Source organism: Melozone crissalis, unplaced genomic scaffold (genome assembly GCF_028551555.1).
Source record: "Melozone crissalis strain CALT ecotype California unplaced genomic scaffold, PUWL_Pcris_2 ptg000251l_1, whole genome shotgun sequence".
NCBI lineage: Eukaryota > Metazoa > Chordata > Aves > Passeriformes > Passerellidae > Melozone > Melozone crissalis.
The window spans coordinates 1,418,192-1,431,648 of NW_026536010.1; the positions used below are offsets into that span (position 1 = coordinate 1,418,192).

General features: G+C 49.0%; 1 protein-coding gene across 1 annotated transcript in view; it reads left to right on the forward strand.

The window, feature by feature from the left end:
• Positions 1 to 13,457, forward strand: part of UBR4 (ubiquitin protein ligase E3 component n-recognin 4) — a 95,904-nt gene that overhangs the window by 72,921 nt on the left and 9,526 nt on the right. The window contains exons 88-103 of the mRNA XM_054294488.1: positions 277 to 450; positions 854 to 975; positions 1,803 to 2,000; positions 2,131 to 2,211; positions 4,374 to 4,461; positions 4,831 to 4,958; positions 5,379 to 5,486; positions 5,866 to 5,985; positions 7,040 to 7,230; positions 8,223 to 8,396; positions 8,877 to 8,976; positions 9,780 to 9,998; positions 10,234 to 10,347; positions 11,368 to 11,510; positions 11,779 to 11,904; positions 12,887 to 13,081. Of these exons, the coding sequence (XP_054150463.1) occupies positions 277 to 450; positions 854 to 975; positions 1,803 to 2,000; positions 2,131 to 2,211; positions 4,374 to 4,461; positions 4,831 to 4,958; positions 5,379 to 5,486; positions 5,866 to 5,985; positions 7,040 to 7,230; positions 8,223 to 8,396; positions 8,877 to 8,976; positions 9,780 to 9,998; positions 10,234 to 10,347; positions 11,368 to 11,510; positions 11,779 to 11,904; positions 12,887 to 13,081 (2,281 nt within the window). The remainder of the gene's footprint in view (positions 1 to 276; positions 451 to 853; positions 976 to 1,802; positions 2,001 to 2,130; positions 2,212 to 4,373; positions 4,462 to 4,830; positions 4,959 to 5,378; positions 5,487 to 5,865; positions 5,986 to 7,039; positions 7,231 to 8,222; positions 8,397 to 8,876; positions 8,977 to 9,779; positions 9,999 to 10,233; positions 10,348 to 11,367; positions 11,511 to 11,778; positions 11,905 to 12,886; positions 13,082 to 13,457) is intronic.

Consider the following 13,457-nt stretch of genomic DNA (forward strand, 5'->3'; position numbering starts at 1 on the left):
GGACAACACCCTGTTCCCTCCATCTTGCTTCCATCCACAACATACTAAAAATCCCAAAACCTCAATTTCTCACCCAGTGACACACCTACACTGCTCTCTAGAATCTATTTCACACCTTTGTGTATTCCAGTCTGTCTTGAAGTCTTTAGGAAACTTTCTCCATGGATGAGGGTCAGAGTCAGTGCTGCCCTGGGGGTCAGGGCACCCCAGAGCAGACACAGAAATATTCTCAGTGCCCTGGGTTTCCACACTGCCTGAATTTCTGTGTCTTTCCAGGTCTCCTCTCTTCCTTTGTGGAGGTGGAGTCCATCAAGAGGCACTTCAAGAGCCGCCTGGTGGGCACGGTGCTCAATGGGTACCTGTGCCTGAGGAAGCTGGTGGTGCAGAGGACAAAGCTGATTGATGAGACCCAGGACATGCTGCTGGAGATGCTGGAGGACATGACAACAGGTAAAACCACCTCTGTTCCATAAATCCACCTTTAGGATCTACCAAGATGGAAAAGCAGAGCAGCCACACAAAGAACTTGTCTAAATGACTGCTGTGATCAGGGGGGTTTATGGCTTCCAGTATTTTCTGTTGGCACAGAGCAGTTGAACAGCATTCCTAGTCACCTCTTATCTTCCAGGAATCTCAGCGTCCTCATTTTTATGGGGCTGTTTTACTGCAACCCAGCCATGCAGAGTAACCCTACCTAAGAAATACTTTCCATCTTTCACAGAGTGGATTCACAAAAGGAGAGAGCACCAAATTGTGGGGCTGGCTGCAGAAGGATTTACTGCATGTGCTGACTTAAAGGGAAATCTATAAAATTGACTGCAGAGTCCATTTTAAAGCTTCCTTTTGTTGGCAGGCACAGAGTCAGAGACCAAGGCATTCATGGCTGTGTGCATAGAGACTGCCAAGCGTTACAGCCTCGATGACTACAGGACCCCAGTGTTCATCTTTGAGAGGCTCTGCAGCATCATCTACCCTGTGAGTGGGGCAGGGCCACACTGCCTGAACACAGCCCTGAAATGCTTTGGGAAGGGACTTAAAGATTGTCCATCCCAGCCTCTGCCATGGCAGGGACACCTTCCATGATCCCAGGCTGCTTCCAGCCCAGCCTTGGGCATTGCAGGGGTCCAGGGGCAGCCACAGCTGCTCTGGGCACTTGTGCCAGGGCCTGCCCACTCTTCCCAATGTCTGACCTAAATTTCTCCTTTTTCAGTTTGAACCCTTTCCCCTTTGTCCTGTCACTCCAGCTCCTGATGAAAAGTCCCTCTCTGGCTTTCCTGCAGTCAGTTTTACACCATGGAAGGTGTTGTGGTGTCTCCACACAACCTTCCCCTCTCCAGGCTGAACATTCCCAATGTCCCAGCCTGTCTCCATAGGGGAGGTGCTCCAGTCCCCTCCATGGCCTCCTCTGCCCTTGCTCCAACAATTCCCTGAGTTCTCATGTTGAGAACACCAGAGCTGTGTGCAGTGCTCCAGGTGGGGTCCCATGATAGAGGAGGAGAATCACCACCAAGCACCTCTAGCACCCTGAATTTGGTTCTTTTTTCCCAGGAGCAGCAGTGTCTGCAGTCATGATTCACCATTAGCCAGTGGAGACTGTGCCCCAGTGTATCCCTCTGGGGCGTTCAGATTCCCTGAGGAATTTGGTTACTCAGTGATCCTGGCCATCCTCAGTGTGGCATGCAGAGCAGATGCACCAGTGGGGAAAGGACTGAAGGTTTAGGAACATTCTCCCATTAAAATGCAGCACTGGGAGCATGGCTAGGGAAAAACTTACTCACTGTGTCTCTGCTGCTGCTCTTTAGGAGGAGAATGAAGTCACTGAGTTCTTTGTCACCCTGGAGAAAGATCCCCAGCAGGAAGATTTCCTGCAGGGCAGGATGCCAGGGAATCCCTACAGCAGTAACGAGCCTGGCATCGGGCCCCTCATGAGGGACATCAAGAACAAGATCTGCCAGGACTGTGACCTGGTGGCTCTGCTGGAGGATGACAGTGGCATGGAGGTGAGAATTTCTGGAGGTGGGGATTGCTTGCACAGACCTGTGGGATGCTGGTTTTGGGCAGCTGGTGGTTGCTGGGGTGGTGATGTAACAACCTGAGCTTGTTCTTGACTTGTTCTTCTCTCCCTTTCAGCTTCTGGTGAACAACAAGATCATCAGTCTGGATCTGCCTGTGGCTGAGGTCTACAAGAAGGTGTGGTGTCCCACAAACGAGGTGTGTGTTACCTTTGTTCAAGTTAACAGCACAGAGCAGCTGTCCTTCACATCAACAAAAAAAAATGAGGAAAAATCAAAACCACACGCGTCAGGATTTATTTCCTGGCATATAATTTATTGGGTGTAACTGCTCAGCAACTTTTGGTGCTCTGTTAGGACAGATTGTGCATGGCCCTGCAACGTGAGTGATTGCAGAGCACTGCCCCAGGTGAGCTGTGTCCTGTGTCACAGTGACTCTTCCTGATGAACAGCTCTCCCTGTGCTCCCCTGGGAGAGCTGAAAGTTTCAGTGCCTTTCAGAGCACATTTCACACTCCATCTGCACACAAAAGTTTTGTGTGTGTGCACACAAGGACACCAGACTGCTCCATCAGTCTGTGCTTTGGGGGTGAGCCCAAGTTATTTATGCACAGAGCATCCAGTGCTTCTCCATATTTGCACTTCTGCACTTATGTTTTTCATCAAGATCTCAAGCACTTGGCAGATTCATCCTTTTTTTGTTTTTCATTGTATGTGTTGTGTGTTTTTCACATGAAGAAATGGACCCAGCAGTGTTAAGGGTTCAGTCCACCATGTCACACTGAGCTTGTTCCAGAGGTGGATGTGTCCAGAACAAGCTCTTCCCTTCTTTCCTTGTGACCATCCAAATCAACTCCCAATGAGACCATCAGGCTCAAGCTTGCCCACTGCAAATATATTTTTGGAGGCACTTGAGATCATAAACCAAGACTGATTTGCCCAGCATTTCTTGGTCATTCCTCATTTCCTCCTGGCCTCAAATCACCTTTGAAACTTCCATTTCTGAAGCCATTTGTGGGAACTGTTCAAACAAAGTGCCAGTTAGCAGTGAATGATGACAAAATGGGTCTCATTAAGCTTTATTTCAGGAACAAAGCCTTCAGTACTGCAAAATCAAGCCCAAACCTTGTGACAGTGGTAATTTTTAACAAGGTACCAACTTGGAAAGGGAGACGAGGTGCTGGTGTTAATCTGTGAGCTCTGATTTGAATTCTGATCGAGTCGCTGGTGCAATGTTCCCCACGCTGCCCCTGGAGGAGCTGTTCCCGTGGGATGCCGGGCGTGCAGCTCTCCCGGAGGGAGGCAGCTCAGCTGCTGAAAGGCAGAGTTTGCTCAGCATTCCTGGGGATGAACAGCTTTCATCTGTCTTCCTTTGTGAGCACCTCCTGGAGCCGCAGCTCCCGTTCCCTGGGAGCGACAGGCTCACAAGAAACGCAACCTCAGGCCCCTTTTTGTTTCCCTTGTCTCTCAGTGGCTTTTTTTGTTCATCTGCCGTTTTACCAGGGCCCCTGTGGTGTTAATTGCTGGTCGCCAGCGTGGCCTTTGAGCAGATCTTCCCCCCGGGGCTTTCCCTGTGCTTATGTATTTGCTGTGACATTAAGCACTGCTTATTCCACATTAGGCTTAGCACGATCCCTGACAGGTTTTCTCTTGCAAGGTCTCCTGCTCCCAAATCTGGGATTTTTCTTTTCTGCTTTTTATTCAGACCTATGGATTAAAAATGGAAAGTTTCATGATATGCTGTCAGTATTTCCAGCTGGAAATGCATCTGGAAAAGTGTCCCTTTCTGAGGGTAAAAGCACAGCTTCTTGGCTGTATCAGTGATGTACTGTCTTACTGAAAGCTCATTAAATTGCCTTTTACTCCTCTTCCATTTGCCATCACTGCAGATTTTATCTCTTTGAAAGCTTTCATCCAATTAGCCTGTCCTGCTTCATTTCCTGGGCTGTGCCTGTTCCCTGGATTTCCCAAGTATGCTGTGCCATACCCCAGAGGAGAGGTTGCCATGGAAAGCAGGTGAACCCATTTTCCATGGCTGCATCTTTCACTGGTGCTGAAGGAAAGCTGGAGGAGATGGAAGAGACTGTTTATCACCAGTCTGTCAATTAACTGGCAATGCCAAGAAAAGCTGGGCAGACCAAGGGATGAGTTACTGATGTTTTTGCAGGTGGCTCTGCTGTTGTTTTTAATTCATCTCAGGATGGGGAGAATGAGGGAGTGAAAGATTTCCCCTTGCTACCATCAGCAGGTGGAACAGCACGAGGGAGAGCTGGGGCTGGAGTGTCTGCACACACTGAAACCAGAACCAGGCTTGTGTCCAAGTGGCCAGAGACAGAATGAATAAAAAGCTGTGCTCTTGCAGGGGGAGCCCATGAGGATCATTTACCGCATGCGGGGGTTACTGGGAGATGCCACGGAGGAATTCATCGAGTCCCTCGACTCCACCACTGGTAATGCATTTGTCTGCTGAAAGCTGGGATTAGATTTGAAATCTGAGGTTTGCTGCAGAGCAATGACATTATTATCCTCACAGCAGTGAGCTTAAAGTTGATTGACGTTGCTTTTGCTGCATTTACCTGCTTCACCTCGAGTGAAGGAGGATTTTACCAGCGCTTTAAAGCTGTGCTTCAGATGTGAGCACTTGCTTGGCACGGGGACCATTCTGCCCAGCCCTTCTTCATATCTCTGCTCTTAATTCTTTTTGAATTCAATACAACTGAAGTGCCTGGAATTGCTGGGGAATGTGTGCTGCTCTGCTCTCCATTTCTGCGTGTCTCGCTGTGGCTGCTCCTGTCCTCACCACTGTGTCTGTCCTGCAGATGAGGAGGAGGATGAGGAGGAGGTGTATAAGATGGCGGGGGTGATGGCCCCATGTGGAGGCCTGGAGTGCATGCTCAACAGACTGACTGGCATCAAGGACTTCAAGCAGGGCCGGCACCTCTTAACCGTGAGTGTCCCTTTGGCACCGGGGTCAGGAGTCATGGGGAGGAAAATTCCACAGACATCCCTGAGGTTTAGACAATCTCCCTTGAGCTGGAGCAGCTCTTTCCCTCTCCTGTTCTTTCTGGGTAACAATTCCTTACAAAACTTGAAATGTCTAGAGCCTGAGGAGTTGGTAAGATTAAATCCTTTTTTGCTGGAAGAATTGTTTTCTGCCTTAGCCATATCTGAAAACCAAAGCTGTGCTAAGATATATATATATATATATATATATACACACATATATATTTATGTGAAAATCTGGGGTGTACTGTATCCCAGCAGTCTGGATATCAGGTCTATTATTGTATTAAACTATTACTTCAGTTTCAGCAAAATCCCCTCTCGTTGTGAAGTCCCACAGAGAATCCCTTTGTGTATTTTGCAGGTGCTGTTAAAACTCTTCAGTTACTGTGTGAAGGTGAAAATCAACCGGCAGCAGCTGGTCAAGCCAGAGATGAACACTTTGAATGTCATGCTGGGGACTCTCAACTTGGTAAGGACAGCCTTGACTTCCAGAAGTGGTTTTTCCATGGATTCCAGTGAGTTTAAGCTACTTCTGCCTGCCCTGCTGCCTTGTGACAACTACAGGAGATGGGAAATATTGATGTGCTGGCACTGCAAATTATCCTTTGGACATTCCTTATCTGTTATGGGTGGGAGTGTGGGGGCAGTTAAACCAGCTGGTGCTCCAGTGCCTCTTCCCACTTTAAACCAGTGACTGCTGGTGCTCCAGTGCCCACCTCAAACCAGTGACTGCTGGTGCTCCAGGGTCTGCTCCCACCCCAAACCAGTGACTGCTGGTGTTCCAGTGCCCCTTCCCACCTCAGACCAGTGACTGCTGCTGTTCCCCTGAGCACTCCCATGTCTTGCAGGCTCTGGTGGCTGAGCAGGAGAGCAAGGACAGCGGGGGAGCAGCAGTGGCAGAGCAGGTGCTCAGCATCATGGAGATCATTCTGGACGAATCCAACGCGGAGCCCCTGAGCGAGGACAAGGTGAGTGGCTCCTTTCCCTGGATTCAGGCCTTGCACAGCCCTGCTCACAGGGATGCTGAGCTCCAGGAGCTGGAGGGGAGTGCTGGTGGAGTCTGACCCTCGTTCCACTTCTGGCAGGTCTTGGCAGGCCCTGGGGAAGGGCTCGAGGAGGGCCCTGAACCAAAAGCACTGCGAGGCTGCGTCAGGATGAGTCTTGCATGGTTGGGTGAGGGTTGTTAGGCACTGCTTGGATCCTTTCCTGCCTGCTCTGGGCCACGGGCCAGTGAGAGACAAGAAAAGACACAGCTTGGCCTTGTTTTTTGGAGTGTTTTTGTATGTGTTGAAAACATGATTGATTTTCCAGCTAATTGAGAATAAAACTGTATCTCATCTAGACTGAGAACAAGAAGAGCTTCTCACTCATCTTTTGAAGCTGTGGGTGAACAGGAATCTGGTGTGCTTTGGGTTGGAATTATTAGACTTTTGGCTGGAAAATGCTTTAACAGCACGTGGAATAAGCCAGGGGTTGGTGCAGCCATTCCATGAGACCTCTGAGAACAAGACTAAATTTTATTTTTATCAGTGACCACCCCTTCACAACAGGAGCAGCCCACCACTATTACAGCGACCTGAGTGGGTCGCTGGGGTGGTGAGAGAAGGACGAGAATCTTGTTTCTTGATCAGAAGGCTGCATTTATTGATATATGATATATAATACATTATAACTATACTAATAAGAATAAAGAGAGAAGTTGCAGAGGTTGCTAAGCTAAGAATAGAAAGAAAGAATCTATAACAAAGTTGTGTCCAGGGCCTCTGTCCCCAGCTTACTCTTGTGATTGGCTCTTAATTATAAACATGGGAACATGAACCAATCACAGGTGCATTTTATTGCATTCTACAGCAGCTGATAATCATTGTTTACATTTTCTTCTGGGGCCCTCAGCTTCCCAGAAAATGGACAAATCTGAAAGAAAGTATTTCTGTGAAAAAATGTCTGCGACACACCACCTCCCGGAGTGAGAATTTCCTTGTAGATTTATTGACTATAAATCCTGCTGCTTTTGCTTCACAGGGCAACCTCCTCCTGACAGGGGACAAGGACCAGCTGGTGATGCTGCTGGACCAGATCAACAGCACCTTTGTGCGCTCCAACCTGAGCGTGCTGCAGGGGCTGCTGCGCATCATCCCCTACCTGAGCTTCGGGGAGATGGAGAAGATGCAGATCCTGGTGGATCGCTTCAAGCCCTACTGCAACTTTGATAAGTATGTATTACAGCGACCTGAGTGGGTCGCTGGGGGTGGGAGAAGGACGAGAATCTTGTTTCTTGATCAGAAGGCTGCATTTATTGATATATGATATATAATACATTATAACTATACTAATAAGAATAAAGAGAGAAGTTGCAGAGGCTGCTGAGCTAAGAATGGAATAGAAAGAATCTACAAACAAGAGAATTCTCTGTCCCTGTGTTCCGGAGAGCTTGCCCTGTGATTGGCTCTCAACCATAAACATGGAACATGAACCAATCACAGGTGCATCCTATTGCATTTCACAGCAGCTGATAACAATTGTTTACATTCTCCTCTGGGGCCTCTGCTTCCCAGAAAATGCAGAAATCTGAAAGAAAGGATTTCTGTGAAAAATGTCTGCGACAAGTATGTTGGCACAGCTCAGCTAAAAGCACCTGAAATGGTTTTACTGACACATCTCTGCCTTCATCTCCTCATTGGTGCTACTCCAGTCTAATGCCAGGTGTCGGGTGCAGGGAAAACTCGGGGCTTAATATGAGTTATTAGCAAGTTCTGTTTATGGAAGAGAGCATTAGACACTTAAACAGCAAGTAATAAGCTCATGATATTCTGTAATTTACACTGTTTATTGGTTACACTACAACATTAGCTCTTCTCTATTCTTTAGGGGTTACATCTCTCTTTTCTCATGTCTCCTTCACTATTTGTTATCATACTACAGCTAGGCTTAAGGACACCCTATCTAGCAAGTGCAAAACTCAAAATTAGCTACAGCTTTGTACTTTTCCAATCTCTAGTCAACTAAAATCCCAACAGCCAGGCTTCATTTCCTCTTTCACTTCTGAGCCATTTTTGAAAGAAATGTGTGAGCTCTAGCTTGAGAAATAGGTCTTCAGAGAGAGCATTTGGAGGTGACAGGGGCCTGAATAGCTTTTCTGAGCTGGGGCAGGTACATCATTCAATGAGAATTACAGGCAGAGTTACCATCTCTTCTCTTTGTTCAGGTATGATGAGGAGCACAGTGGAGATGATAAAGTCTTCCTGGATTGCTTCTGTAAAATAGCAGCAGGAATAAAGAACAACAGCAACGGCCATCAGCTGAAAGATCTCATCCTGCAGAAGGGGATTACACAGAATGCCCTGGATTACATGAAAAAGCACATTCCAAGTGCAAAGAAGTAAGAGTCACTATTTAATGTGTGTGGTTAATGTGTGTGACTGCCCTGGACATCCTCCTCATCCCATCACCACAATCTCCCAAGAAACCCATGAACAAGTGCCCATTCAGGAGCATTCAGAGCTGTGATGCAGAGTTCTGGTGAGGCAGTGCACGTATAGGGATGACCTAAAAACCCTGAAATCTTCCCATTTGATACCCATCCAAGCTGATTTCTTGGATATCTCAATCCTTGTGTTTCCTGCCTGTCCCCTCCTGTTGCACAGCAACAGAGTTTGTGCTGTTGGTAGCCAACTCATGAACACAAATCCCCAGGCTCAGAGTTGGCACCGTGGCCGTGCACAGCACGGGAGTGGGAGTGTGACTGTCCCTTCATTAATGAGCTGAGCAGGGACACGGGGGCGGGAGTGTTCCCTGCAGCCTGGAGCCATGCTGCTGTCTGGGACACTCCCCCAGCTGCTGCCTTTTGTGTTCCATGCAGTTTGGATGCAGACATATGGAAGAGGTTCTTATCTCGACCTGCACTTCCTTTTATCCTGCGCCTGCTCCGAGGCCTCGCGACGCAGCACCCTGCAACACAGGTGAGCCCAGGGCCCTGGCACTCTGCTCTGGGGCTGCAGCTCAGCAGAAACTCCTCTAAGAGTTGGTTCTACACTCATTTTTGATGGGTTTTGTTTTGCCATCCTCACCATATTGGAACAGTTTTGCTCACAACTTTTCTCTGCCGCAAGGCTTTGGTTCTAGTCTGAAGGGAATTCTGTCTGGGGGATAAAGCAGAGAGAAAATCCAGTTCTCCTGGGCTTACCTCTTATAAGAATGTGAAATTCCTATAAGAATTGTTAATTCTGTTGAGACTCTCAAAGTAGTCATAGGTGTGAAAGCTGTTCAAGTATTCCCTGGGCAAGTTCTGCCTTTGCAGAGCATCCTCTGAGTTCTGTGTGTCACATGACAAGATTGGGAACATGACTCTGTGTCTTTGTCTTGGTGCCTTGAGCCTCTGCTGGGCAGCTCAGGCATCATCTGGAAAAGTCGGAGATTCTGATTTGAATATTTCCTCCTGCTGTGTGGTGTGAGATTGACACACCAGTGTGAAGAGAAGGTAATTATTGATAAGCTCCCCGGGACGTGATTGTTGGTGTTTGAAGGCATCAATACAATGTCTTATCACAAAATAAACGTTTTATCCAACATCCCCATCTGAGCTGGTAATGACCAGTGGAGAGGCAAATTGCCCCAGACTGACACACAGTTTTTAGGGCCTTAAAAAAGGAAGGAACAGTTGTTGCAGCTCAGTGCTCTGCCCAGCTGTCCCTGTAGGATTAGAGGGGACAGTCACTGTCCCGAGTCCCCTCCTCCTGAGCAGTGCTGTGCTCCCATCCCCCAGGTGCTAATAGGAACAGACTCCATCTCCAACCTGCACAAACTGGAGCAGGTGTCGAGTGATGAAGGCATTGGGACGTTGGCAGAGAACCTCCTGGAGGCTCTGAGGGAGCACCCCGAGGTGAACAAGAAGATCGACGCTGCGCGGAAGGAGACGCGCGCCGAGAAGAAGAGGATGGCCATGGCCATGAGGCAGAAGGCCCTGGGCACCCTGGGCATGACGGTAATGGCTGGGGGCTCTGCTCCTTTCCTTCAGGGGCTTTCCTTCCTGCCCTGCTCAGGCTGCCTCAGCAGGAAATGTGTGATTTATTGATGGATATTGCACAGCTCCAGCCCCCCCATTTGCCTGGTGCTGCCAGGAGGGAACAGAGGAGATAGGATGGGCATTCCAGTGCCAGTGCTGGGCATGGTGTGGTTTGTCATTGTTTTTAACCTGCTTGAGCTTTTCTGTCTTCCAGACAAATGAGAAGGGCCAGGTGGTGACCAAGACTGCGCTGCTTAAACAGATGGAGGAGCTGATAGAGGAGCCAGGACTGACCTGCTGCATCTGCCGGGAGGGATACAAGTTCCAGGTAGTGGGAGCTAAGAGTTCCAGGTAGTGGGAGCTAAAAGTTCTGCATAGTGGGAGCTAAAAGTTCCAGGCAGTGGGAGCTAAGAGTTCTAGGTCATGGGAGCTAAGAGTTCCAGGTGGTGGGAGCTAAAACTTCCAGGTCATGGGAGCTAAGAGTTCCAGGTAATGGGAGCTAAAAGTTCTGCATAGTGGGAGCTAAAAGTTCCAGGTACTGGGAGCTAAGAGTTCCAGGTAGTGGGAGCTAAGAGTTCCAGGTATTAGGAGCTAGGAGTTCCAGGTAATGGTGATGGGAGATTGAAGTTCCGGGTGAAGGGAGACACATATTCAGAGCCCTCTCAGCTCCTAAGGGGACTTGCCAGTATCTGGTTGCACAAATGCTGGCACTGGAGGATCTGGAAGTCTCAGAGTTGGTTCTTGAGATCAGTAATTCCAGAGGTGGCTGGAAAAGGGAAGTGTGTTTTCAGTGAAAGCTGGAAAAACACAGGGCCAGTTTAAGTTTGAGGTTGGTATCAATGCAAGGAACCCCAAAATGGGGACTAGCATGCTCTGACTCTGTGATTCACTTGAACAAATGGTTTATTAAGCTATATAATACTATACTACACACTATACTAATACCATACCAAACAAAAACCTGTGAGCCTTTCCAACAGTCACGACACAGCTTTGACCTAATTGGTCAATCAGTCAAAACAACCATCACCAGTGTCCCATTAACAAATCATTTTTCAGCAAACAATCTGCATAACACATCCCACATGTGCCAAACAACAGATGCAGCAAGTGAAGATAAGAATTGTTTTCTTCGTTCTCTGAGCTTTCTCCAGCAAAAATCTTGGGATAGAGAATTATGTCTCTGTTCAAAGAATGTGTGAATAACACAAGGTTGGGACTGGGAGAGGTTCAATTCAGTGTGGTGTGGAAAGAGCAGGAGAGTTGCAGAGCTTGCTAAGGCAGCTGTGGGGTGGAAAGAGCAGGAGATGAGTAGCAGAGCTTGCTAAGGCAGCTGTGTGTCTTGCAGCCCACCAAGGTGCTGGGGATTTACACCTTCACCAAGCGCGTGGCGCTCGAGGAGTTTGAGAACAAGCCCCGCAAGCAGCAGGGCTACAGCACCGTGTCCCACTTCAACATTGTGCACTATGACTGCCACCTGGCAGCTGTCAGGTATGTGCCCACACCCACACACCCCCCCTCCAGGGCTGGAGGCCTTTCCAGGTGCTTTGGGATCACTGTGGGACTCTGGGTGGGTGGGCTGGGTTGTTGATCACTTTGCAGGGCTTCTCTGTCAGGGTCTGCTTTAACACTGCTCAGCCCTGGACTCTGCCAAGTCCAGCATTGAGAGAAGCTGTGGAATTGTCATTTTGGGGATGTTTCCTTAGACAGAAGCTTGCATCCTGCTGACTTGCCTGGTGTGCTCTGTCTGTTTGTGCAGGCTCGCTCGGGGCCGCGAGGAGTGGGAGAGTGCAGCCCTGCAGAATGCCAACACCAAGTGCAATGGGCTCCTGCCAGTGTGGGGGCCCCACGTGCCAGAGTCTGCTTTTGCCACGTGCTTGGCACGGTGAGTACAGACAGGTTCTTCCCCAGCTGGTTGCATCTGGCTGAGTCAGATGCTTGCCACACACTCCCTGAAATCCTGGGATCAGAGGTGGTGCAGCTGAATCTTGGTAAAACGGAGCCATTACAGGTTCTACCATCTCCTAAAAAGAGCAGGTGTCTGTTTGCTCCTTGGCTTCATGTAAATAATTTCAGAGCCTCCTTAGCCCCCAGTCACAGCTGAAGATGCAGTGTTGATTCATTTGTGCCCAGTGAACCCCTACTGTACAAAAGAAACCTTGTGACACCAGTGGATTCCCTGGTGTAGATTTCCAGACTTCTCTTGGATGGTACTGAGGTGCTTGGGCACCTGTCTGGAGCACATGGAGATGCTGATGTCAGGATTCTGCTTTACCTTGTGCTGGGTTTGTAATGTCACATTAGAAATTTTGAACCTGACAGGGGGTAGATTTAGATCAGATATTGGGAAGAAAGTCTTCCCTGTGAAGGGAAGGCAAGATGCCCAGAGAGGTTATGGGTGCCTCATATCTGGAAGTGTCCAAGGCCAGGGTGAGTGGGGTTTGGAACAACCTGGGACAGTGGAAGGTGTCCCTGCCCATGGAAGGGGTTGGGACTGGATAATCTTTATTGTCCCCAACCAAAACCATTCTGTGGAATCAACAGTGGCAACATCCTGGAAGCATTTCAGCCAGGAGCTGTATCCCAGGTCCCGGGCATGGGAAAACAATATTGATGTGTGGACAGATATCTGCAGCTGGAATTGGATTTGCCAGAGTGAGCTGAGAGCCTCCCTTTGGGGAGGTTACTCCAAGGTAGCAGGGCTGCCTTTGTGAGTTTCTGTGCCGTGCTTGCTGTGCTCCTGGGCTGTGCTGTGGCAGGAGCAGCTCTCTGAAATCCCCCTGCTGTTCTTCAGCCCAACACAAACCTGCAGGAGGGGCTGTGCCGTGGCAGGAGCAGCTCTCTGAAGGCCCCCTGGTGTTTTTCAGGCACAACACGTACCTGCAGGAGTGCACGGGGCAGAGGGAGCCCACGTACCAGCTGAACGTGCACGACATCAAGCTGCTGTTCCTGCGCTTCGCCATGGAGCAGTCGTTCAGCATCGACACCGGGGGCGGCGGCCGCGAGAGCAACATCCACCTCATCCCCTACATCATCCACACCGTGCTCTACGTGCTCAACACGTCAGTGCCACCCCTGCCACCCTCCCCCAGCTCTGCACGGGCCAGCACAGATGGGAAATCACATAAAGTTTTGGGAGGGTTGCGCATCCTGAGTGGGTTGTTAAGGATTTGCATTGTTGGGAGTGAAGCCTGGACATGCAGGATAACAGGGAACCTATTGAGTAAAAGCAATTGGGAATTAGCTTCTCTTTCCATTCTAGATGTAATTATTACCTCTGGGGTGAGCAACAGGGTTATTACATTAAAGAAACTCTGCTAGCTTAATTTTCTCCTGAGCAGGCAGAAGAGACACTGGGATGAAATCATTGTTAGTTGAAAACTTAACCCTGATGCAGTTTTATTCAGTGTTCAAATAACACAGGTTGGTTTCCAGATT